This window comes from Trachypithecus francoisi, unplaced genomic scaffold (genome assembly GCF_009764315.1).
Source record: "Trachypithecus francoisi isolate TF-2019V2 unplaced genomic scaffold, Tfra_2.0 Lachesis_group2, whole genome shotgun sequence".
Taxonomy (NCBI): Eukaryota; Metazoa; Chordata; class Mammalia; order Primates; family Cercopithecidae; genus Trachypithecus; species Trachypithecus francoisi.
In genome coordinates, this window is record NW_022681465.1 from 55,522,056 (window position 1) to 55,548,878 (window position 26,823).

The 26,823-nt window shown below is 39.8% G+C and overlaps 1 protein-coding gene across 3 annotated transcripts in view; it reads right to left on the bottom strand.

Annotated features, from left to right (window-relative positions):
• Positions 1-928: 928 nt before the first annotated feature.
• Positions 929-26,823, bottom strand: part of MSH3 (mutS homolog 3) — a 235,572-nt gene continuing 209,677 nt past the window's right edge. The window contains exons 22-25 of one of the 3 annotated variants that reach the window (XM_033179255.1): positions 14,657-14,804; positions 7,146-7,208; positions 6,098-6,266; positions 929-3,662 (exon numbers count right to left, since the gene is read on the bottom strand). In XM_033179255.1, the coding sequence (XP_033035146.1) occupies positions 3,551-3,662; positions 6,098-6,266; positions 7,146-7,208; positions 14,657-14,804 (492 nt within the window). In that variant the 3' untranslated portion in view covers positions 929-3,550. Of the gene's footprint in view, positions 3,663-6,097; positions 6,270-7,145; positions 7,209-14,656; positions 14,805-26,823 lie in introns of all 3 variants that reach the window. The other 2 variants (XM_033179257.1, XM_033179256.1) reach the window with 2 other exon arrangements.

Below are 26,823 nucleotides of genomic sequence, written 5' to 3' on the forward strand. Positions count from 1 at the left end.
GTGTGTCAACTAATGAAGGGATAAATTAAAATGTAAGATATACATAAAATGGAATACTTTTTACCAGTTAAAGAGAATGAAGTTCTGATACACAGATGAATCTTGCATCTAAGTGAAAAAAACCAGACACAAAAGACCACATATTCTATGGTTCCATTCATAGGAAATGTCCAAAATAGACAAATCTATAGAGACAGAATGAAGATTAGGGGTTGTCCAGGGCTGAGGATCTTGGGGAGGAAAGGAGACTGACAGTTACTAGGTACAGGGTTTCTTTTTAGGGTGGTAAGAATGTTCTAAAATTGATTGTAGTGACAGTTGTACAAGCTTGTGAATACACAAAAACCCACTGAATTATTCACTCTAAATAAACTGTGCAGTGTGTTAACTATGTCAATAAAGCTGATAAAAGAATACTAAGCTTGGATCTCAGTCCAGAAGACTATGATTCAAATGGGAATCATTTGATTTTCATATTCAGCACTGAGAAACATTGAGACAAACTGAGTAACTCAAATGCTTAGGTTTTTACATTTTTTTTCCTTTAAATTTTTTTTTTGGAGACGGAGTCTTGCTCTGTCACCCAGGGTGGAGCACAGTAGAATGACCTTTGCTCACTGCAAACTCTGCCTTCAGGGTTCAAGCAATTCTCCTGCCTCAGCCTCCTGAGTAGCTGGGACTACAGGTACCCGCCACCACATCTGGCTAATTTTTTGTATTTTAGTAGAGACGGGGTTTCACCGTGTTGCCCATGCTGGTCTTGAACTCCTGAGCTCAGGCAATCTGCCTGCCTCGACCTCCCAAAGTGCTAGGATTACAGGTGTGAGCAACCACACCCAGCCTTTAAATTTATTTTTAACTTATAAAATTTAACTTTAAAAACTCATTTTTCCTTTCTCTTTTTAAATTATAAATTATAGTCCCATGAATTTTCAAATACTATTATACTAGTTATATAATAAGAATATTTTAAAAACTATATAGAATAGACAGCACTGAGGAGAGATGAAGCAACAGAAAGGTCAAAGTTGAAACTTGTTAAAATGTGTTTGGCTTTTTTTCCCCTAAGGTTGGAATTATTAAACTGGTCTGACTTTAGAAGGTTTTCGAGGAATTGGTGTTATTGCAGAATCACTAGCTCTTAATTTGTAATGTGACGGCTAAAAACAGACAAGTCACTTAAAGGAATACATCATATTCAAAAGTTGCTTTCCTTGACATTTGGCCACCAGTCAGCCCCGTCTCCCCCAGTCTCCATCTGAAGTATGCTCATGCCTGTGCAATACCAGAGGGAATCTGAAGGGCCCCTGCCATGCACCAACAGCCCTATTCTCACCTGTGTGGTTATATCTAACCTTAGAATTGCAGCCCCAAGATAGTCATCTGAAATACAAACACAACTGTTTGCAACTTTCTGCCTACCTCCCCATGGCATTTATGCAGTCTTTATGACTGGGATTTGGCCTCAACGTTTCCTCCAATATCTCAGTAACCCAGCTGGGGATGAGCCTCACTTAGAAATGCAGTTCAGCTGTGCTGATCTCTTCCCCAGCTTAGAGGAGGCCTGCGCTCCCGCAAGCTGGCGGCCTGGCTGGCGTCCTGCTCATGCTGGAGAATCTACCCTGTAAAGTTCTGCGCTGTCAGCTGCCAGACACTGTGTGCTGCCACTGCCAGGACACAATGCTCCTGGAACCCCTACCTGCTTCAGTGTTGATGCTGGCCTGGACCAAGCAAGAGGGAGAGGTGGCGCCAGATGTCCACCTGGACATTACCAGTGATTGCTGGTCCCTGCAGCTCCCTCTGGCATGGGCATCACATTCCTGGAGTCATCTCCTTTTCTCCCTGTGAGGTAGGTTACAGCACTATCTTTGAAATCTTGTTAGAAAGAATATAAGACATTTACAGTTATATAGAGTACTGAAACAATTTTGTTCTTTTTAAAAGTTAAAGCATACATTCCAACTAACTCTATTTTGACAGTTTTGAGAATTTGACTATACATTAGTATTTCTGGAGGGGTGGTAGAATCAATCAAATTACATCATACTCTAACTCCAATAAGGTTGGGAGTCTGATAGCTAAAAAGTGACTGACTCAAAAGTGAAGCCACAACCTGGGGACGCTGTATTGACTCCTGTGTCTGGGGTCATTGCTGGGATCACTGAAGGTAATAATCCAGAAGGAGGAATTAAAAATATGTCCATCAAATGTGGGGAAGACATTTAACTGAGCAGAAATAATAAAAGAGAGGAAAATAGGATGGAGAGCTTTTGTGCAAGATCATATATTTAGAAACAAAAAGAACACATGGATCTGGGAAGCCAGATTGTAAGTGCTGTAAAAAACCCAGGGACACATGTGAGCACGTGTTACCCTAAATTTGCAGGAAGGGAGCACTGTTATGAATCAACTAAGCTGTAAGGCTCATTACTGGGAAGATCATACACTTGATATATTGATGAATAGCAAGGTCCTAAATGAACAAGTTCACTTCTATGTATAGCGCTGATCAAAGTGGTAACCTTAATTTCATAACTACACCTAAAAAAATGACAATTTCCAAACACTTGAAAATTGAAAATTCAATGGGACATACCATCATCTATAGCAAGCATTCATTAAATATTTATTACTCAAACAAATGACAAATAATTTCATCCAACAGTCTTTAAACTGCTTAATCCTGTGACAATATTTAATATTTTAAATTTCATGACCTTATTCTTTCTGTGCTCTAGTTTTTAAAAGCTTGATAATTCTATTTCTTTTCTCTCTTTTTTTTTTTTGAGATGGAATCTTGCTGTACTGCCCAGGCTGGAGTGCAGTCACGTGATCTCAGCTTACTGCAATCTCCACCTCCCAGGTTCAAGAGATTCTCCTGCCTCAGCCTCCCGAGTAGCTGGGACTACAGGCGTGCGCCACCATGCCCGACTAATTTTTTTGTATTTTTAGTAGAGAGGTACTTTACATTTTTAGTAGAGATGGGGTTTTGCCATGTTGGCCAGGCTGGTCTTGAACTCACGACCTCAGGTGACCTGCCCGCCTTGGCCTCCCAAAGTGCTGGGATTACAGGCGTGAGCCACCATGCCTGGCCAATTCTTTCTATTTCTTATAAAAAATTCTTATGTTCTTGGTGGATAAACTGGTTGCCTAATAAAGTTATTTTAGTTCAAATGGAGAGATTCCTGCCAGATTCACCCAGCTGCCAATTATCTGAACTGAAACAAATAAAAATATGAAGTAAATTTTTATATCACCCTCCAAAAGCTTGGGAATTATATTCTGCCACTTAAGGCTTTACTGGACTTACTGTCCATGAAATTTTCTAATTACAAAGTGGAAGTCTATTGAAGAGTGTTTATACTTAGAAAAGTTAGGAAGACAGGAACCTGAAAAAGACTGTCTTCAGAAAAACCTCTCTGTTTCCAGTAGGAATATACCATGGTCATAATTTTATGCTCACATGTCACACAAACATAGGCTGTTACTGGAGAGTTATTTTGTACAGTTGGTATTTTTAATTCTCCATTTTTTGTTCACAAATGTAGTCTTAATGAGGAAGAGAAGTCTGTGTTTCTTCCATTTCGAACTCCTCTGTCCACTTCTGCAGGTCTTGTGCATTATGCATCGTCCATAACTTTGCAAAATACTTGAGTCTTTTCCTGGGGAAAAATAAAATACTACTTATTTAATAAATGAAACTGCTGGGAGACAATACATCTCATCGGAAGCTATGAAAAGTCTGCAACATTTGAATACCGGGCAGGCTCTATAGTTAGGAAGCTGCGTCAGTGTCACCCTTCTGGTGAAAGGAGCTTTCAGAGCTGCTACTATAATCAAAGGACCCAGGTTACCAATTGCCACTATTGCCTTTGTGCTTTCTCCTAAAATCCTTACCCCTGCCAGCCCCAGAGGGGAGAGCCTGACCTCCTCCTCCTTCAAACTCTGCTAGAGGCTGGTGGTGTGTGCTTATTTGCACCTGGAGACAAGAAACTCCTGTGAAGCGTTCCCAGGATGAAAAGTAACACCAACCGAAGACAATGAAGCTAATTAAAGAGTAAAATGCCAGCGTAACACAGACTTACTTTTTTTTTTTTCCTGCAGAATAGCAACCCAATTGAGTATTTAGGGTATGGAGCTAGAGTATCTGAGTTCCAATTACTGCTCCACCATCAACGAGCTGTGTGACTCTGGGTCAGTGTCCTGTCCTTCCTGGCCTCACTTTCCCCAACTAGACCATGAGGATAAGGCTGCCATAAGCATGAAATGAGATAATGTATGTAAAGCGATGAGAAGAGTAGCTGGCACAGTGTCTAGGCTGCTGCAAATGACTGCTCAGAATGGTTTCTACACACAGTAACCATCCAATAAATAGCAACTATTATAACAAATCCACACTAAGGCCCAAGATTCAGTTTGATTTCTTTGATCTGGCCAAAGGAATTGATGTGATAAGCACTTTTAGAAAAAAGGTAAAATAACAAATACAGTATCTTGATAAATGATCAGATTCTATCCCAATGCAACATCTTCTAATAATTCTCTCATCTTGTCAAGATAACTTCATAGATTTCAAAATGTCACTTACTAGTTGGAAGAGTTATGAGTAATCTGTGAATGTTTTTGCTCTTGCTTTGTAGGCTATATAGCAGAAACAAGAATATATGAAAATATAGAAATTGCCATATTTTATTGCTATCTTGCATATATTTCTATAGCAAATTCAGAAACTGACACAGTTTATTGCTATCTTGTATATATATATCCTTTGTAGTAAAGCTTTATTCTAGGTTTTTTTCAGAGAAAAAGAACAATAATAATATGGCAACTAAAGAGAGTTTAATTTGTCTCTGCACTTTGCAGAGGAAGAGGGCTAACTTTATTTTTAAATTCTCATAGATAATTTTCCCTCAGGAAAAATTTTATATTAATCTGGCTTGTAACAGAAATAGGCTGACACTGATTATGCCACTTTACTTCTGTTTTGGCATTGTGATTTGGAAATGAGCCAGAAAAGAGTGTCACTAGGGGAGGCTGTGTGCCATTTGTAGAGCCCAGCACTCTGGGCTTGGTCAACTACAGTACACCAAAGTGGAAGAGTGCAAGGCGGAAGCACAGGAGGAGGTAGAGAAAGAGAAGTTAATTGCACTACTGTAAACAAGTTAGCAACTGTTTCTTTAGCTAGTATGACAGGCATTGCTATTTCAATATTGAAATTTGGTAATAATTCCCAGAATTATTACTAAATATTAAAGAATATTCTTGGAGTATAACATAGGGACCACCATTAGCCAGCCAAGATTTTCTATTCAATTAACAATCTGTTCATCATGGTCATATGGTTATCAACCAGGGTACTAATGTACCCAGCACATCAGGCTCCCCAAGTATGGCAGGGGTGGGGCAGTAGGTGGATGGGGAGCTTATGTTCAGAATTTTATATTTGGGAAACAAAACGGTGTAATTTACGAATATGATATTTCCCTAGGAATATCTTTCTTTCAAAGTGTATCTCAGGTTTACATTAAGATTAATTTATATACTGACTACATACTAGCTGGATAGCAAGGGTAAAGGTGGAAAGTATTCCCATAAGCATTTAAAGTGACAGAAGCCTGTTTAGAATGAAAAATTTGTCACAGTCTACAAAATAAGTGACATGTGGATACCGACTATGATTGCCTGTTACGTAGTACTATTTCATTAATATTTTGATAGGATTTCTGGATGTAATTGTTGCATATCTGAATAAAATCTATGAATAAAATAAATTTTCTGTAGGTTCTCAATATCTTCAGTAACCTTTGGCATAATAGAATCTTTAAAGTAACTAATGTGGCACATATTAAGGAGTTAACTTAATTCTTTATAAAAATGACTGAAAAACCAATTTAGCAACTTAATGATCTAATGAAGACGCACTGAATTCACCTGAGCTTTGCAAGGGCTGTTTTCACTTCATCATAATTAAATGGTTCAGAACATTTGAAGAGGTGCTTAAAAGTAGATCTGATGTTCATTTTTAGGACACTCCTCTTTCTTGGACAACTTAGAAGGATTCATTACAAATGAAAAAATGCAGCATAATCACTCTGACCTTTTCGTATTTATTAATCCTTCCAGCTCTTTTGACTTGTGAGCTGCTTTCTTCAAAATTTCTCCAGGAACATCTGCTAGTTTAGCCACATTTAATCCATAACTCCTTGCTGCAATTCCTCTAGTTATTTGGTAAAGGAAGGTGACAAAATCAGGGACTTGTTCTTCGCCTGTGAAATAAAGAAAGGAGATCAAATCTGTGCCTGAATGCTGAAATAAATTATAGGATTAAAAAGGACATGTACATTCTCATAACTTTATTAAATCATACAATCTGAAATCACTATTCCTACTTGCCTGTTAGATCCATTTATTAATTTGATATGTCAAGAAAAGGGTAAATACTGTTTTGAAACTGCTGTGTGCATATAGGACCTTTTAGCTCACTTAAAATAGTTTTCAAAAATGATTCACTGCAAATTTGAACTGAACATCTATATTAAAAAGAGAATGATTTTATTTATTTACTTTTTTAGAGATAGGGTCTCGCTCTATCACCTAGGCTGGAGTGCAGTGGCGTGATCATACCTTACTGTAACATCAAACTCCTGGGCTCAAGTAATCCTCCTGCCTAGCCTCCTAAGTAGCTAGGACTACAGGTTCATGCCACCACACTCGGCTAATTTTTAAATATTTTTTGTAGAGATCGGGTCTTGCTATGTTGCACAGGCTGGTCTTGAACTCCTGGCTTTAAACAATCCTCCCTCCTCGGCCTCTCAAAGTGTTGGGATTACAGGCGTGAGCCACTGCGCCGGGATGAGAATGATCTTAGTATGTGGTTGATACAATATAATTTCTCCTTTTTATGTTTCTGAGATAGGGTCTAACTTGCTTGCCCAAGCTGGAGTTCAGTGGCACAATCTCAGCTCACTGGCAGTCTCAACCTTCCAGGTTCAAGGTGATTATCCCATTTCAGCCTCCAGAGTAGCTGAAACTACAGGTGCATACTACCATGCCTAGCTAATTTTTTTTTTTTTTTTTTTAGAGATGGGGTTTTGCCATGTTGCCCAGGCTGCTCTCGAACTTCTGGGCACAAGTGGTCCGCTCACCTCGGCCTCCCAAAGTGCTGGGATTACAGGCATGAACCACAGTGCCAGGCCTATAATTTCTCCCTTAAAAACAGATAAGAAAATATTACATGTTGGTCAGTTTAAATAACAGGATTGAGATGTTCTGGCTTATAAAATATTCAGTTTAACTAAGAGCTATACATACTGGATTCTGTTTAGTACCACCCAGATCCCTCTTAAGACTAAAGAGTTTATTCCCTCAGCTGTCAGACAGATTGTTGGCCTGCAACCCTCGACTGTTTGCCTTCTTTGGAAATTGTTGCAGCTGAAGGGAGGGCTTCACCCAAGACCACACCTCGCTTTGGGGCAGCCTGCAGCCAGTGACTGGTTGTTGTAGGTAGCCTCGAAGATGGCCACCAAAGACCTCTGCCTGCTGGTGTTCACATGCTTGTGTCATTCCCAACCAGTGACTCACTTCTAATGAACAGAATATGGCAAAAGTGATGAGATATCACTTCAGAGATTAGGTTACAGAAAGACTGTGGCTTCTGACTTGGGTACGCTCACTTTGTTGCCTGCCTGCTCTGAGGGAAGCCAGCCGCCATGTTGTGGGCTGTCTATGGAGCTGCTCACATGGACAAAACTGATGTCTCCCACCAACAGTCGGCGAGAGCCTGAGGCATGCCAACAGCAGCATGAGTAGGCTTGGAAGCAGATATTGGGAGGCTTGGCAAGAGCCACGTGTGGGCTGGGAAGCCTTGACATGGCTGTTGCCCTGATCAGTGACTGACTGTAGCCCTGTGAGGAACCGAACTAGAGGATCTCTCATAGGGCTACAGTGTTCAGCCTTAGAGGTGTGGTTAAGTTGCCCCTGGACTCCTGACTCACAGAAACTATGAGGTAATACATGTTCTAAGCCGCTATGCTTTGGGGGGTAATCTGTTGCACACTGTTTGCAAATTACCCCAAACGAATAAAGAAAACTAATAAAGGTATAGAGGTCTATCCTCCTCACCCCAAGTTGAGGTAACTCTGAAGGACGATTCTAGCCTCAGAGTTCTCTGCAGGGCTGGCTGAAGCCTTTTGACTATAACACAGCCCAGCACTCCCAGTGAACCTCCTGAATGCAAATCTCAGAATCTGCTTCCTAGAGGACCCAGCCTGTCATATATACATACACATGAACTTAAAACTTTGAAAGAACTGGGACATAATGAAGTACAATAATTATAATAAACCACTGCATGTAGTTTAAGCTAAAGCAGCTCAGGATATTATGTAACTTTTATTATGAAATTCAATATAATTGTGCTGCAAAATGTGCACTGTGCTGCAAAAATGTCCAAGGTGGGCCAGAGTTACAAAGATTTCTATAATCCCAGTATACTTATGAGTTTATTAAGAGCTTTTTCTCAACCATTATTTCATTTGAGAGATGTGTATGCTTTTCTTCTTTTATCAGTGACAATTTAAAAAGCCAAAGACTGAACACAACAGAGAAAAAGGACAATGGATTTTTCCTGGCCCTCCTCTAAGAATTCGGCAGCAGACAGATAAGAGCTTTCCAAGGGTGGGTGCTGAAGTAGGAGGTGGAAAGAACACCAACTCACTCAGAAACACAGACCCAAATTTCCGTTACAAGGCACCGAGAGTACCTTTTGCCCCCAAATGAAAGTTGAGGAACACAGGTGCGTAAGTAGGTGGGAACAGATTAGGGAAGACGCAGCTAGAACCCAGTGCCTGCAAACCTGGATAACTTTTTGTTCCTCTTCAAAGTTCACAAGACTAAGACTGAAGTGAAAAGCAATAGGCAATCAAAAAAGCCATTTCTTATCTTTAAGACAGAAAAATAGTTTATCACTTCAACTGTGTTAGTCCTAACTGATCTCCCTGTCTCCAGTTCTCCAATATAATCTAGACCCCATGCTGACCTTTCTAAACAAGATTCATTCATCTGTCTGTCTGTCCATCTATCCATCCAGCTAGCCACCAGTATTTTCTGAGAGCCTAATAAATGCCATAAAATCCCCCTACCTAAAAATTTGTAATTTTTTTTTTTTTTTGAGACGTCGTTTCGCTCTTGTTGCTTAGGCTGGAGTGCAATGGCATGATCTCGGCTCACCGCAACCTCCGCCTCCCGGGTTCAAGTGATTCTCCTGCCTCAGCCTCCTGAGTAGCTGGGATTACAGGCATGCACCACCACATCCGGCTAAATTTTGTATTTTTAGTAGAGACAGGGTTTCTCCATGTTGGTCAGGCTGGTCTCGAACTCCCGACCTCAGGTGATCTGACCACACTTTGGCCTCCCAAAGTGCTGAGATTACAGGCATGAGCCACCGTGCCTGGCCTATAGATGACTTTTAATTTTTTTTTGTTTTTATGCAAATTGTGTGTGTGTGTGTGTGTGTGTATATATATATGTAGACATATATAGAGAGTGCATGAGAGATAGTTGTAACAATGTTCTTATATAATGTATAATATAGCTACAAAATATAGCTAACTTACATAAAATATTTCACTGCTCTGAATACCTTGTTAACACACAAACAGTTGCTGAGTGTGTCATTATATGCTGGTCTCCACTTTACATTATGGTAGTTCTCACACCTTCAAGGTAAAGAACGTGACCACTCTTCCATAATCACCTGGGGGATCTCTTTTTGTAATTATGTACTCCTTTACCCTCTGTGCAGGAGAGGGGCTTGGGGTGCTGGTGGGATGGAAATATGGAGTCAGAAAAAGCCACATGGGAGAGAATAAAACTTGTTTTATGAGTAAAACTCTGTTTCTTTACAGGTTCACAGCAAAAGTTCTTGATGAGGAAGTAATTACTTACAAGCTATGGCCATTTCTTAAATGGACATTATTAAAATGTTTACCTGGCACTGCTTTGAGTCAGTGGAAGTAATAATTCATGTTTCTGTTTATTATAGGGAAACTTAGCAAGATTTATATTTAAGCCAAACTTCTCTGAGCAGTTATTCAAGAGATGTGTGCTGACAAATAATTTCTGAAGTTGCTTTTAGAACAGATTCATAAAAATTTAGGGGTTAGTGAAGTTAGGTGACTTGTCCAAGATCATACAGATTGGAATATATTAAAATACAGGTTTCTTAACTATTTGTCCATTGTTTTACCTATCACATTATGGGAAATAGAGTATTTTAGAAGCCATCCAAAAGACCTGTGGGGCATTTTACTGATGACCTATGCAATGGCCTCTATCTCATACAGAAGAGGAGAAGTTGGGGGAGAGGTAATAGATGAAGCACAGATACAGCCAGGAACAATACTGGAAGGCAGCAGGCAGTGGAGCACTGCTTCAAAATTCTGAGTGAGATGGTTTTCAATCTGAAATTCTAATCCTGGCTGAACTATAAATTCGAACATGGAAGCTATATATATTTTTTAAACTTTTAAGTTCAGGGGTACATATGCAGGTTTGTTATAGAGGTAAACTTGTGTCACAGAGGTTTGCTGTACTGATTATTTAATCCCCCAGGTATTAAGCCTTGTATAGATTAGTTATTTTTCCTTATCCTCTCCCTCCTCCCACCCTCCCCTGTCTAAGTAGGCCCCAGTGTGTGTTGTTCCCCTCTACGTTTCCATGTGTTTTCATCATTTAGCTCCCACTTATAAGTGAAAACATGCAATACTTGGTTTTCTGTTCCTGCATTAGTTTGCTAAGGAAAATGGCCTCCAGCTTCATCCATATTCCTGCAAAGGACATGATCTTATTCTTTTTTATGGCTGGATAGTATTCCATGGTGTATTTGTACCACATTTTCTTTAACCAGTCTACCGTTGATGGGCATTTAGGTTGATTCCATGTCTTGCTACTGTGAATAGTGCTGTGATGAACATACGTGTGCATGTGTCTTTATGACACAACAATTTATATTTCTCTGGGTATATAAATTGCAATAGGATTGCTATTACAGTAATAGGATTGCTGGGTTGAATGGTAATTCTGTTTTTAGGTCTTTGAGGAATCAACACATTGTCTTCCACAATGGTTGAACTAATTTACACTCTCACCCAGTGTATAAGCATTCCTTTTTCTCCACAACCTCACCAGCACCTGTTATTTTTTGACTTTTTAATAATAGCTAGTCTGGGCTGGGCGTGGTGGCTCAAGCCTGTAATCCCAGCACTTTGGGAGGCCGAGACGGGCGGATCACGAGGTCAGGAAATCGAGACCATTCTGGCTAACACGGTGAAATCCTGTCTCTACTAAAAAAATACAAAAAACTAGCCGCGTGAGGTGGCGGGCGCCTGTAGTCCCAGCTACTCGGGAAGCTGAGGCAGGAGAATGGCCTAAACCCAGGAGGCGGAGCCTGCAGTGAGCTGAGATCTGGCCACTGCACTCCAGCCTGGGTGACAGAGCGAGACTCCGTCTCAAAAAAAAAAAAAAAAAAAAAATAGCTAGTCTGACTGGTGTGAGAAGGTATCTCATTGTGGTTTTGATTTGCATTTCTCTAATAATCAGTGATGTTTTGCTTTTACAATTCTGGACACAGGAATGGGCAAAGATTTCATGACTAAGAGGCCAAAAGCAATTGCAACAAAAGCAAAAACTGACACATGGGACCTAATTAAACTATAGAGCTTTTGCACAGCAAAAGAAACTATGAACAGGGTAAACAGGCAACGTACAGAATGGGAGAAAATGTTTGCAAACTATGCATCCGACAAAGATCTAATATCCAGCATCTACAAGGAACTTACATACATTTATAAGAAAAAACCAAACCCATTAAAAAGTAGGCAAAAGATATGAACAGATACTTTTCAAAAGACAGCAAACACATGGCCAACAAGCGTGTGAAACATTTTCATTCATGAAAAATCTCAAAACTTTTACCTCCTTTAGTTGATATTAGTAGTAGCCTAATTCAACATTTATCCCACCCCTAAGAAAACCTTGGTTTTATAAGGAATTAACTCCCTAATCATTTAACTCAGGGGACTGGGTCTTCAAAGCCAGCTCCAGAAGTGGATCCTGATTTACCTAAGCCCATCAAAGTCGCCCCTGCCATCCTCTGCTAAGGAGTGGTTTAGGAAGGAGCCTGTTACTCAATTCTGAAAATACGATGAGGCAATCGTGAGATACTGGAAGGCATCTGAGAAAAAGTTCCCTTGTTCTAAGAAAGAGTTAACAGGAAATGCTTGTCTCTTTTCTTCCTTTGGACATTCTGGACATGATGCCAGGAAGGGCTGCAGTCATTGTCGCTAGCCTGGTGATAAAACCGGCCAGGTAGGAAGACAGAGCCTGGGAATTGCAAAAAGGAGGCGCTGAAGCCCACTCTTCCTCTGGAGTTCATGGAACATGGGATTATACATACTGCATCCTTTTGTCTGAGCCACTGTGAGACCGAGTGTTTTGTTCCTTGAAATCACATGCTTAGAAGAGGGGTAAGGGAACTCCTAGGATGCCGGCAAGGCAGGCTCGGGATGACAGCTGCGCAGCAGGCCCAGACAGCAGCCAGTTCAGATGAGCAGGAGGACAAAGGGCTACAGGAGGAAGGGCCCCAGTGGGACAAATGGGAACCAGTAGGGTCAGTTGTGTGGAAAAACATCTAGAGAGGCATTTTATGAGGCTATTGGAGGGTACAGGAAGATTCAGCTATAGACTCAAAAACAAAACAAAACAAAATGAAAAAATAAGGACAGTCAATTCTTATTTTTGAGAAAATAGAAAACATTGTAAAAGAAATGTACTTGTCTCATACTTGGCTCATCAGTAAGCAATACTTAGCATGGCAATAATAATGAAAATAACAAATATGAATGACATACAATAAATGTGAAATGACTACATTGGAAGGACAGAGGAAGGGAAAACTGAAGATTCTCAATTAACACAATGACAATAGTCAACTTCATGAATCAAGGGACAGGAAAATATGCATATTACTTAGAAATACAACAGAAATGGGGAAAAGTGTTGAAAGTAGTTGCCTTGGGACTAGGATGGGGAAGGACAAGGACTGAAGGGATGGAAGCTTGTCAGGTAGAGCCTTTTAGCACCACTGAATTTTAAAAATTATGTTCACTGATAAAAATTAAAATCAGCCAGGCAAGGTAGCTCGTCCCCATAATCCCAGCACTTTGGGAGGCCAAGGCAGGAGGATCACTTGAGTTCAAGAGTTTGAGACTAGCCTGGGCAACATAGTGAGAGCCTGTCTCTACAAAACATACAAAGATCAGCCAGGCATGGTGGTGTGCGCCTGTAGTCCCAGCTACTGGGGAGGCTGACATGGGAGGATCACCTGGGCCTGGGAGGTTGTGGCTGCAGTGAGCTGTGATCGTGCCACTGCACTCCAGCCTGGATGACAGTGATGCCCCATCTGAACAAAACACAAAAGTTAAAATCAATAAAATAAAATGCCCAGAACATTTAAGGGAAAGGTACAATGCTCTGGGTTAGTTTTCAGTTCACATCAAATGCTTATTAGTGGCACTGACTCCTCCTCTTCCCTATTGGTGAACTCTATTCTCTTTGTCCCAAGGGTTTTAGCTTAAGTCTCCTCTTGTCACCCTAGTTGCAGATTAGTAGATACAAAACTACCTCCATGAGAGAATTTATGATGTGTTTTTCAAGACTGCATGGTAGTGAAAAGCAGGAACTGCCTAACATTACATTTATCTTAGGCCCAGTGCTTTGTTTCATTTGGGCCAGTTGCCTGATTTCTTTTTCAGGTCCATCCCTATTACTTTTCCAAAATAAAATTTGGACTCCGAGATATCTTGCATGATGGATTTTCCATTGTAGCATACCAACTGCGCAAACCACCACAGGTCTACAGGATGGTAGCTTAAAACAATTACTACTGAACAGAAAAAAAAAATGCTAAAGTCTACTGTATTACTTATGGCACTTAAATTTATTGCTATTGGCTAATGGTGTTCTTTTTCATAAAATGTCTCATTTCTGTGACACCAGTAACTGGAAAGACTAGGAAAAATATTGTAGATTTCCTTCATAGCAGCTCCAGCAGAGGGGCACAGAAGAGTACCCAGAAGCAGAAGTGAATTCTAGGCTCATTTTAGCCCCCATCTAAGTGGTTGACATGGTCAAACCACTTTACCTGTCTGAGATTGTTTCCTTATAATATTAAAATAAAAACCTATGTCCAGTACAGTATATGGCCCTTAGTAAGTTAAATGATATTTTGGGGAAAATATTGGGCATTTTTAAAAGATGACTAATTATATTCTGCAGTTGACTGTCATCTATACTGAGATGAATCATGTAAGAGTCCAAGGCACTAAGAGGAAAACCTAAGTGCCCCCTCCACCCACACCCTATTCCTGTAAAGAAAGAGAAAAGGGCTGCCACGACAAATGAGACAAGGAAGATCAGAGAAGGACTCAGAGATAGCATGGATAAATGTAAATTCTACTTGACCTAAAGCTTAGCAAAAATGAATCTTGACAAATGTTATTTATAGCTCACATTCACAGCTTTCATTATTAATAAGCAGTAAGTTCATGTTCCAACAAACGTTGAGTTATCAAACATGAAAACCAATATTTGTACCAACCGCAGGAATATTTCATACGTAGATCCAGTTTGCTTTCATCCTCACTGACCAAGAATCCCATGTGGTAATTCCCCACCTGGTGTGAGTAATTTTTTTCTAGCTCACAAACGGGCGGATAATGGGTGACAAACAGGGTTAAGGATTTCACCTAAAGCAATAAGACAGAATAAATGTTATTTCATTTTTAAATTTTATTGTAATTAAAATCTGTCTTCAACTTTCTTTGGAAAAATTTTAAATTTTCCTAAAAGTCACAAGAAAAGTACAACGACCAACTATTATATACGCTTTATCTAGATAACCAATTGTTAATATTTTGCCATATTTCCCTTCTTCCTCCTCCTCCACAGACACAGACATTTTTTCCTGAACCATCTGAGAATTAGTTGCAGACATCATGACACTTCATACCTAAAGATTTAGGATTCTCTCTTTTTTTTTTGTGAGACGGAGTCTCGCTCTGTCACCCAGGTTGGAGTGCAGTGGCGCAATCTCGGCTCACTGCAAGCTCCGTCTCCCAGGTTCATGCCATTCTCCTGCCTCAGCCTCCCAAGTAGCTGGGACTACAGGCACCCGCCACCATGCCCAGCTACTTTTTTTTTTTTTTTGTAGCAGAGACGGCGTTTCAATGTGTTAGCCAGGATAGTCTCGATCTCCTGACCTCGTGATCCACCCGCCTCAGCCTCCCAAAATGCTGGGATTATAGGCGTGAGCCACTGCACCCGGCCAGAGATTCAATCTTCTGAGAACAAAACATCCTCCTATATAACTAGAATACAATTACTACACTCAAGAAATATATTACTATTATATAACATATACAGTTCCTAAATCTCCCTAATTCTCCCAACAATGTTTCTTTTTGTCTCTTTCCTTTTTTGTCTTTTATGACATGGACATTTTTGAAGTATCAAGTACCCTTTCCTACAGGAATAGAGTGTGGGTGGAGGGGGCACTTACGCTGTTTTGCATAATGTCTTTCAATTTGGACTCTGCTATTTCCTCCAAACATCATTGCCAATGAGGACTAAGCTCTGATTTTTTTTATCTTGCCCAAATTCCTACTTAAGGGGTCTGGGGATTCATGCCCTACAAACCATGGATTCTCATCAGATGGGTTTTATTTGACCCTATATATTGTGACTTGCTTTTCAATATGACTCCAGCACAACATTATGAGACACGGAAAAAATATTTAACCCCAAAATATACTTCCTTGCCATGCCTTGAAATTGCCCTGCGAAGTCTCTTGTGAGAAAAATCCACATTCTATACAGAATCCCCTTGCCCCTTTGTTTTCCTTCCTTTCCTGATCCACCAGATAATCAACTAAAAGCCAGGCACCCTTTTAGGTCTGATAAGAAACATTTTACAACCTGCTCTCTCTGTGAAGTCTGTTATCTGAGAGCTTCCTCTGCACAATAAAACTTGGTCCCACAATCCTTTATCTTAACCTGAACATTCCATTAATCCCAGGTCTTCAGATAAACTCAACCAATTATCAACCAGAAAATGTTTAAATTTACCTGTAGCCTGGAAGACCCTCCTTTGAGTTGTCCCACCTTTCTGAACCAAACCAATAAATGCATTTCTTAAATGTATTTGATTGATGTCTCATGCCTCCCTAAAATATGTAAAACCAAGCTGTACCCTGACCACCCTGGGCACATGTTCTCAGGACCTTCTGAGGGCTGTGTCATGGGCCATGGTCACTCATATTTGACTCAGAATAAATCTCTTCAAATATTTTACAGAGTTTGACTCTTTTCGTTGATACCAGGAATATTCCACAGATATGTAGGTGATGGATCCTTCCCAGTGCATCACATCAGGAGGGATGTGATATCAATTTCACATAAGTGGGGATGCCAAATTTGATTATCTGGTTGAAAAGGGTACCCATCAGATTTCTTCACTATACCTTTTCCCTTTGTAATTAATAAATAACCTGTTATTTTATTAATGATATTTTGAGATATCTGAATATCCTTTTCTCCAACAATCTTTCATCCAAAGGTTTTATAATCTATTGATCATCGCTGCCTGAATCAGTTATTATTCTAGTGGTTATTGAAGGCTGATTAAGAAATTCTTCCTACATTTATTCGTTGGTATTCTGTAAAGCAGAGGTTTCACTTTTCCCCACTCACCTCTACCATTTTAAAGTTTATTTTTGTTAGTGTCAGTATGAATTCTTTATTAACTTTTTTTTTTTTTTTTTTAGAGACAGGGTCTCACTCTATCATCCAGTCTAGACCGCAATGGCACAATCATAGCTTACTGTAACCTCAAACTTCTGGACTCAAGGGATCCTCCCACCTCAACTTCCCAAGTAGCTAGGACTACAGGTGTGCGCCTATTGGGAGAACCCACTCCTGATGGTTACATAGGTTCTTTTCTATTTCCTAAGTGTCTCAGCTGGTTTGAGAAATAAAGGCAAAGAGCACAAGAGAGAGAAATTTAAAGCTGGGTGTCCGGGGGAGACATCACATGTCAGCAGGATCTGTGATGTTCCCCAAGCTGTAAAACAAGTTTTTATTAGCAAGTTTTTATTAGCGATTTTCAAAAGAGGAGGGAGTGCACGAATAGGGTGTGGGTCACAGAGATCACATACTTCACAAGGTAATAAAATATCACAAAGCAAGTAGAGGCAGGGCGAGATCACAGGACCACAGGATGGGGCGAAATTAAAATTGCTAATGAAGTTTCGGGCATGCATTGTCATTGATAACATCTTATCAGGAAACAGGGTTTGAGGGTAGACAACCTGTCTGACCAAAATTTACTAGGCGGGAATTTTCCTCGTCCTAATGAGCCTGGGAGCGCTATAGGAGACCGGGGCTTATTTCATCCCTTCGGCTTTGACCATAAAAGATGGCACGCTTCCAAGGGGGCTGTTTATAGGCCTGCCCTCAGGGCGCATTCTCTTTCTCAGGGATGTTCCTTGTTGAGACAAAGAATTCAGTGATATTTCCCCTATTTGCTTTTGAAAGAGGAGAAATATGGCTCTGTTCAGTCCAGCTCACCAGCTGCCAGAAGTCTTATCTCTGGTGTTTCCTGAACATTGGTGTTATCCTGTTCTTTTTTCAAGATGCCTAGATTTCAAACACACATGTTCTACAAACAATCTGTGCAGCTGACACGATCATCGCAGGGTCCTGAGGCGACATTCATCCTCCTCAGTTTACGAAGAAGATGACAAGATTAAGAGATTAAAGTAAAGACAGGCATAGGAAATCACAAGTGATAAGTGTCCATGAAATCTTCACAATTTATGTTCAGAGACTGCAGAAAAGATAGGCATAAGAAATTATAAAAGTATTAATTTGGGGAACTAATAAATGTCCGTGAAATCTTCACAATATATGTTCTTCTGCCGCGGCTTCAGCCAGTCCCTCCGTTCGGGGTCCCTGACTTCCCGCAACATGTGCCACTATGCCTGGCTAATTTTTTATTTTTAATTTTTGTAGAGAGAGGTCTCACTATGTTGCCCAGGCTGATCTTGAACCTGGGCTCAAGTGGTCCTCCTGCTTCAGCCTCCCAAAGTGCTGGATTACAGGCATCAGCCACTGCACCCAGTCTCATGGATTCTTTAATAAGCATTATTTTAAGGCATATTTTATATATTCTGGAAACCTCTATCTGGAGGAAAGTTAACACCAATCTTAGCCTAAATATTGGCAGAAGGAGGTAATTAAATCAAAGAATTCCAGTTTTGATTCACCTGCCATTCACCTTATTAAAAGCCTGAACGTGTGCCTTCTTTCTGATAACAATAACAAAGAAACATATTAAGGCAGGATTTCTTTTAAAAGTTGTGCTTAAAATCTGCCCTGAGGGATCTTAGAACCACCTATCTCCATGGTGCTCCTTCCCCAAGCTGATAGGCACTTTTAGCCTAAGGGTCTGGGATCCTACACTGCACTCCTTAAGGCTGTTCTCAGCCTGCAGCAGCAACACATGACCTCCCTTACTGCTCCTCTCTGATCTCTCTTCCCTATCCAAAGATCAGAAGGAACCATGAAAAGAAAGATTTCCATCCATAAAAAGGTCAGGGAAGTTTCTGGTTTCCAGTCTAGCATACAAGAAGGTTGGAGGTTGCCTCTCTATCACAAGGAAAAAGTAGAACAAACTGAAAAATCAACTCTTCTTAGACCTGTAAGAGAAGTGAAGTCACAGGCAAACCACTCTCCCCCAAATTACAGACAGACAAGCAGATACAAAGAACCACAACTTTCCTGGGCTGAAATGCAGGCAGAAACCTCTGAAGGAACCAGTATCAGGGCAGGAAAACTGGAACTGGAACTGATCAATTACTGGAGACTCAGTGTCAACAAGTCTGAGAGTCAAAAAGTCCAGGGGAACCGAGTCATGGGGGAAGGGGGCACACTTTTGTGAGTTTTACTCCCAGGAGTTACACTGGATTCTCACAATAAATGCTGGAGTAAATTCTCCTTATGCTTCAGGTAAGGGGAAGAAAGAAAGAACTATTTTGAAACGCACCAGGGCACTCTGTTCTTAACAAGGCCTGCCCTCAAAAGAAACTACTTAAGCGGAGCCTTAAGTAGCCTTAAGTAGTTTAAAAACCTGCTGGGGTTTTATCAGAGCCTAACCTACTTGGGGGAAGGGAAAGACTCAACTCCAGTCTCCTCTAGCCTTCCACAGGAGAGAAAGGAAATATCGAACTCCAGCCCACTCTAGCCTTCCTATCCCACCTGAGGGGTGGGAGGGAGGTAAGACTGAGACTTAATCATAGGACTCCTCCCCTAGCCCCTTACCACCACATTACTAAAAGCTAATTTACAGCAGTTCCTTTTACCCAATACATCATGGCCAGCTGTCAAGAAAAAGTCACAAGACATACTAAAAGTAAAAACCCACAAATGTGAAGAGACAGAGCAAGCATCAGAATCAGACATAGCTATGGCAGGGATGTTGGAATTATCAGACTGGGAATGGAAACAAATGATTAGTATGCTGGGGGCTCTATGGATAACACAGACAGCATGCAAGAACAGATGGGCAATGTAAAGCACAGAGATGCATATTCTAAGAAAAAACCAAAAGGAAACACCAGAGATCAAAAACACTGTGATGGAAATGAAAAATGTGTTTGATGAGCTTACTGGTAGACTGGACACAGCTGAGGGAAAAATCTCTGAGCTTGAGGACATCTTAATAGAAACCTCCAAAACGGAAATGCAAAGAGAAAAAGATTGGAAAAAAAAACACAGAATATCCAAAAAGTTTGGGACAACTACAAAAGATACAACATACAGCTAAGGAGAATACCAGAGAGAAAAAAAAGAGAAAGAAACAGAGGAGATATTTAAAACAAGAACGACTGAGAATTTCCCCAAATTAATGTCAGACACAAAACCACAGATCTAGGAAGCTCAGGGAACACCAAACAAGATAAATGACCCTAAAACCACACCTAGAAAAATCATATTCAAACTACAGAAAACCAAAGATAAAGAAAAAAAAAATACTGAAGTAAGGCAGAGGGAAGAAACACCTTATCTGCACAAGCTCAAAGATAAAAATTACATCTGACTTCTCAGAAACCACACAAGCAAGCAAAGAGAGGAATAAAATATCTAAAGTGTTGAGAGTCAAAAAAACAAAACAAAACAAAACAAAAAAACCTCTCCAACCTAGAATTCTGTACCTTGCAAAATAATCCTTCAAAAGTGAAGGAGAAATAAAGACATTCTCAGACAAACAAAAATTGAGGATTTGTAGCCAGCAGATCTATCCTGAAATATTTAAGAAAAGTTCTTTAGAAGGAAGGAAAATGACAGGGGTCAGAAACTTGTATCTACATAAAGAAAATTGCACTACTGAAGAAGGAATCAGTGAAGGCAAAAAAAGTTTATTTTTCTTATTTTTAATGGATCTAGCATAACGTTTTGTTCAAAATAATAATAGCAACAGTGTATGAGATTATGTGTGTTTATATATATATGCTTATGTACACTTACGTATAAGTGAAATAAAGGACAGTGATGATACAAAAGATAGAATAAAGTAATCAGGATTATTTTGTTATTAAAAAATACGTGCATTATTCATAAAGCAGTATAGTGTTATTTGAAAGTAGACTTGGATTAGTTGCAAATGTATATTGCAAACTCTAGGACAACCACTAGAAAAAGTAAAACAAGAAATATAACTGATATGCTACGAAAGGAGAGAAAATAGCTGGGCAAGCACCTGTACTCCCAGCTACTTGGGAGGCTGAGGTGGGAAGGTCACTTGAGTCCAGGAGTTTGAGGCCAGCCTAGGCAACACAGTAAGATCCCACCTCAAAAAACCCCAAGAAACCAAAAAACAGAAAAAAAAGAGGAGAGAAAATGAAAGAATATAAAATACTCAGTAAAAAACCACAAAAGGCAGAAAAACAGTGGAAGACACATGTAGGAACAATGAACAAGAACAACAAATAGAAAAAAGTAAAAAATGGTAAATATTAATCCAACTCTATCAATAATCACTTTGAATGCTGATGGTCTAAATGCACCAGTTAAAAGACAGATTATCAGAGTGGATCAAAAAATAAGACCTAACTACATGATGTCTACAAGAAACTGACCTTAAATACAAAGATAACCATATATTAAAAATATACGGAGGGGCTAGGTGTGGCAGCTCACACTTGCAATCCCAGCACTTTGGGAGGCCAAGGCAGATGGATAACTTAAGGCCAGAAGTTCAAGACCAGCCGGTGAAACCCCATCTCTAATTTAAAAAGAATACAAAACTTAGCCAGGTGTGATGGCACACACTTGTAATCCCAGCTACTCGGGAGGCTGAGGCACAAGAATCACTTGAATTTGGGAGGCAGAGGTTGCAGTGAGCTAAGATTGTGCCACTGCACTCCAGCCTGGGTGACAGAGTGAGACTCTGTCTAAAATATATATATGTGTATGGAGGAAGATATATCATGTTAACATTAAAGAAAGCTGAAGCAGCTATATTAATTTGAGACAGAGCAGATCTCAGATCAAGTAAATTTGTCAGCGATAAAGAAGGATATTACACAACGATAAAGGGATAAATTCTGCAAGAAGACAAAATATCCTTAACATGTATGCATCTAACAAGAGAATGTCAAACTACATGAGGCAAAAGCTGATAGAACTACAAAGAGAAACAGATGAACATACTACTACAGTTAGAGATATCAAAATTCCTCCATCTGAAACAGACAGATTCAGCAGGCAGAAAATCAGTAAGGCCATAGCTGAACTCAACACCACCATCAATCAACTAGACATCATTTATATCTATAGATACTTCATCTAACAGCTGAATACACATTCATCTCAAGCTAACATGGAATATTCACCAAGAAAGACCACACTTTGGGCCATAAAACACATGTTGACAAATTTAATATAATAAAAATCATACAATATTTGATCTCAGACCACAATGGAATTAAACTAGAAATCACAACAAAAAGGTAACTGGAAAATCCCCAAATACATGGAGACTAAACAACATATTCTTAAAAAACATATGGGTCAAAAAGGAAATAAAGAGAAATTTAAATTATTTGAAACTAAATACAAACAGGAAGCACACCTTATCAAAATTTGTGCAATGCAGCAAAAGTAGTGCATAGAAGAAAATTTATAGACCAGGAGTGGTGGTTCACACCTGCAATTCCAGCACTCCGGGAGGCCAAGGTGAGAGGATCACTCGAGTCTAGGAATACATGACCAGCCTGGGCAACATAGTGAGACCCCCCATCTCCACAAAAAATAAAAAAAGAATTAGCTGGGTGTTGTGCCATGTGCCTGCAGTCCCAGCTAAGTGGGAGGCTGAGGCAGGAGGATCACTTGAGCCCAGGGAGTGGAGGCTGCAGTGGGCTGTGTTCATGCCACTGCAGTCCAGCCTGGGTAACAGAGCAAGACCCTGTCTCAAAAAAGAAAAAAATTGAAAGAAAAGAAAGAATAAAAAAAGAAAATTTATAGCACTGAACACATTTTAAAAAAGAAAGATTTAAAATAAACAAGCTAAGCTTCCATCTTAGGACACCAGCAAGAGAAGAGCAAAAATAAGCAAAAGAAAAGAGATAATAAAAATTAGAGCAGAAATCAATGAAATGAAAACAAGAAAGCAATGGGGAAAATAATCAATAGAACCAAAAGCTGGTTTTTTGAAAAGAAAACTGATAAGCTTCTAGCCAAGCTAACTAAGAACAAAAGAGAAAAGATACAAATGGCTAATATCAGAAACGAGAAGGACAACACTACGGATGCCATGGACAAATAAAAGGGTCATAAGGGAATACTATGACCAACTCTATGTCCACAAATTTGGTAACCTTGGTGAAAATTTCTTGAAAAACAATTTCTTAAACTTGGCTGACACAATCAGCCAAAACTCACACAAGAAAAAACAGAAAATCTGAATAGGTCTATATCTATTGAAGGACTTGAGTCAATGGCCTTCCAAAACAAGAATCATAGGCCCCAGTGGCGTCACTGGTGATCTCCACCCAACATTTAAGGAAGATATTTTACCAATTCTCTACAGTCTTTTTCAGAGGACAGGAGTGGAGTAAATACTTTCTAACTCATTCTATGAGGCCAGCATTACCTTAATACCAAAACCAGACAAAGACATTATAAGAAAACTACAAACCAGTATCTCTCATAAACATAGATGCAAAAATCCTCAATAAAACATTAGCAAAATGAATCCAATGTATAAAAAGAAAAACAGACCATAAGCAGGTAGGACTCATCCCAAGTGTGCAAGACTCATTCAACATTTGAACACTAGTTAACGTAATCCATCACATCAACAGGCTAAAGAAGAAAAATCACATCATATCAATAGATGCACAGAAAGCATCTGACAAAATCTAACACCCATTCATGATAAAAACTCTCAGTAAACTAGGAATAGAGGAGAACTTCCTCAATTTGATAAGGAATAGCCACAAACAACCTCTAGGTAACATCATACTTAATGGTGAGAAACTTAAAAAGCTTTCCCACTAAGATCAGAAACAAGGCAAGGATATCCTTTCTTACTACTTTTTCAACACTGTACTGAAAGTCCTAGTTAGTGCAATAAGACAAGAAAAAAAAAAATAGATGGGGAAGAAAGAAGCGAAACTGTGTGTAGCTGACATGACTGCCTATGTAGGAAATTCAAAAGAATTGACAAACATACACACAGACTGGCATTAGTAAGTGATTATAGCAAGGTTGCAGGATACAAGGTTAATATACAAAAGTCAATTGCTTTCTTATGTAGTTTCTATAATGATTAAAGTTTCTGAGTTACATCTTTTTGCAAATAAATTTTTTAAAGCAAAACAAAAAAATTCCTTTAAAAAAACAAAATGTCATAATTACCTATGTAATCTAAATAAATGTTTAAACAAAACCTGAGTCTCTCTTGGGTCTTCACTGCCAAAATAACAAAGAAAAGAAGGGAGGCTGGGCATGGTAACTCATGCCTATAATTCCAGAACTTTGGGAAGCCAAGGCAGGTGGATCACTGGAGCCCAAGAGTTCAAGACTAGCCTGGGCAACATGGTGAAACTCCGTCTCTAAAAGAATACAAAAATTGGCTGGGTATGGTTGGTGTGTGTCTGTAGTCCCAGCTACTCGGGAGGCCGAAGTGGAAGGATCACCTGGGCCCAGGTAGTTTGAGGCTGCAGTAAGCTATGATCATGCCACTGCACTGCAGCCTGAGTGACAGAGTGAACCCGTTTCAAAAAAAAAAAAAAAAAAGGGGGGGAGGAGGAGGAGAAAGAAGAGAAGGAGGAAGAACAACAACAATGGTTGCGCCGAAAAGGGCCATAGCTAGGTGCAACTTATTTGCTGCACAGACTGTGTTGGATGCACACCTAAGGACAAATCCATTAAGAAGTTTGTCATTTGAAATATAGTAGAAGGTGCAGCTGTCAGGGACATTTCTAAATTGAGCATTGTTGATGTCTCTGTGCTTCCCAAGGAGTGTGTGAAACTGTATTACTGCACAAGTTCTGCCACTCACAGCAAGGTAGTCAGGAAGCATTCTCAAGAAGCCTAGGGGACCAAACAACTCCACTCCAGTTTAGATCTGAGGATGCTGCCCCATGATCCCCATCAAAGCCCGTGCATGGAGCTGAGTCTCTAAAGACTGAAGAAAAACTATCTCCTGGAAAAAAATCAAATGGAAATTAAGCTTTAAAAACAAAACTAAACCCCAAAACACCAAGAGCAACAAAAGGTTAAAGAAAAAGAAATTTTATTTTTGTGTTGCTTTTTTTTTTTCTTCTGAGATGGAGTCTTGCTCTGTCACCCAGGTTGGAGTGCAGTGGCACGATCTCGGCTCACTGCAAGCAACGCCTCCCAGGTTCATGTCATTCTCCTGCCTCAGCCTCCCAAGTAGCCGGGACTACAGGCACCCGCCACCATGCCCAGCTATTTTTTTTGTGTTTTTAGTAGAGACGGGGTTTCACTGTGTTAGCCAGGATGGTCTCAATCTCCTGACCTTGTGATCCGCCCGCCTCGGCCTCCCAAAGTGCTGGGATTACAGGGGTGAGCCACTGCGCCCGGCCTTGTGTTGCTTTTTGAAAAGAAATATTAAAAATATGATTTTATTGGCTTAAATAGCCAATCTCTTCCTTAAATAGAAGAGAGAAAGAAATGAAAATGAGGGAAGACACAATGACAAAGGAGCAAGAAAATGGGGGGAAAAAACAGAAAAGAAAGACCAGAGAAGGTAAAGGCCTAAGGGCAGGTTCCATGAGGGGGAGATTTGAAAAGCAGAGACCAAAATGAACAAGATAGAGACAGTAAACTAAAGGGGACAGTTAGATGGAAATGATAGGGATGGAAAGTTTGACACAAACAAAATTTCACACTGAAGCTTAGAAATGCACCCTGAAAAAAGAAGACATGCTTTGAAGGAATGATGTTACCAAATCATATAGAAACACAATGAGATGAGATCAAAGATGTCACAGAGAGATCTTTCAGGATGTTGGTAAAATAAAAGGATTTCAGGAGACTTAAATGTTAGACCTAATACCATAAAAACCCTAGAAGAAAATCTAGGTAGTACCATTCAGGACATAGGCATGGGCAAGGACTTCATGTCTAAAACACCAAAAGCAACGGCAGCAAAAGCAAAAATTGACACATGGGATCTAATTAAACTAAAGAGCTTTTGCACAGCAAAAGAAACTACCATCAGAGTGAACAGGCAACCTACAGAATGGGAGAAAATTTTTGCAATCTACTCATCTGACAAAGGGCTAATATCCAGAATCTACAAAGAACTCAAACAAATATACAAGAAAAAAACAACCCCATCAAAAAGTGGGGAAAGGATATGAACAGACATTTCTCAAAAGAAGACATCCATACAGCCAACAGACACATGAAAAAATGCTCATCATCACTCGCCATCAGAGAAATGCAAATCAAAACCACAGTGAGATACCATCTCACACCAGTTAGAATGGCAATCATTAAGAAGTCAGGAAACAATAGATGTTGGAGAGGATGTGGAGAAATAGGAACACTTTTACACTGTTGGTGGGATTGTAAACTAGTTCAACCATTATGGAAAACAGTATGGCGATTCCTCAAGGATCTACAACTAGATGTACCATATGACCCAGCCATCCCACTACTGGGTATATACCCAAAGGATTATAAATTACTCTACTACAAAGACACATGCACACGTATGTTTATTGCGGCACTATTCACAATAGCAAAGACTTGGAATCAACCCAAATGTCCATCTGTGACAGACTGGATTAAGAAAATGTGGCACATATACACCATGGAATACTATGCAGCCATCAAAAAGGATGAGTTTGCGTCCTTTGTAGGGACATGGATGCAGCTTAGGAAACTATCACAAGAAGAGAAAACCAAACACCGCATGTTCTCACTCATAGGTGGGAACTGAACAATGAGATCACTTGGACTCGGGAAGGGGAACATCACACACTGGGGCCTATCATGGGGAGGGGGGAGGAGGGAGGGATTGCATTGGGGAGTTATACATGATATAAACGTTACGCACATGTACCCTAGAACTTAAAGTATAATAAAAATAAAAATAAAAATAAAAAAATAAAAAATAAAAAAAAAGGATTTCACAAAGTAGAAATGGCAGTATTTCCTTGCTTTTCCCTCGAG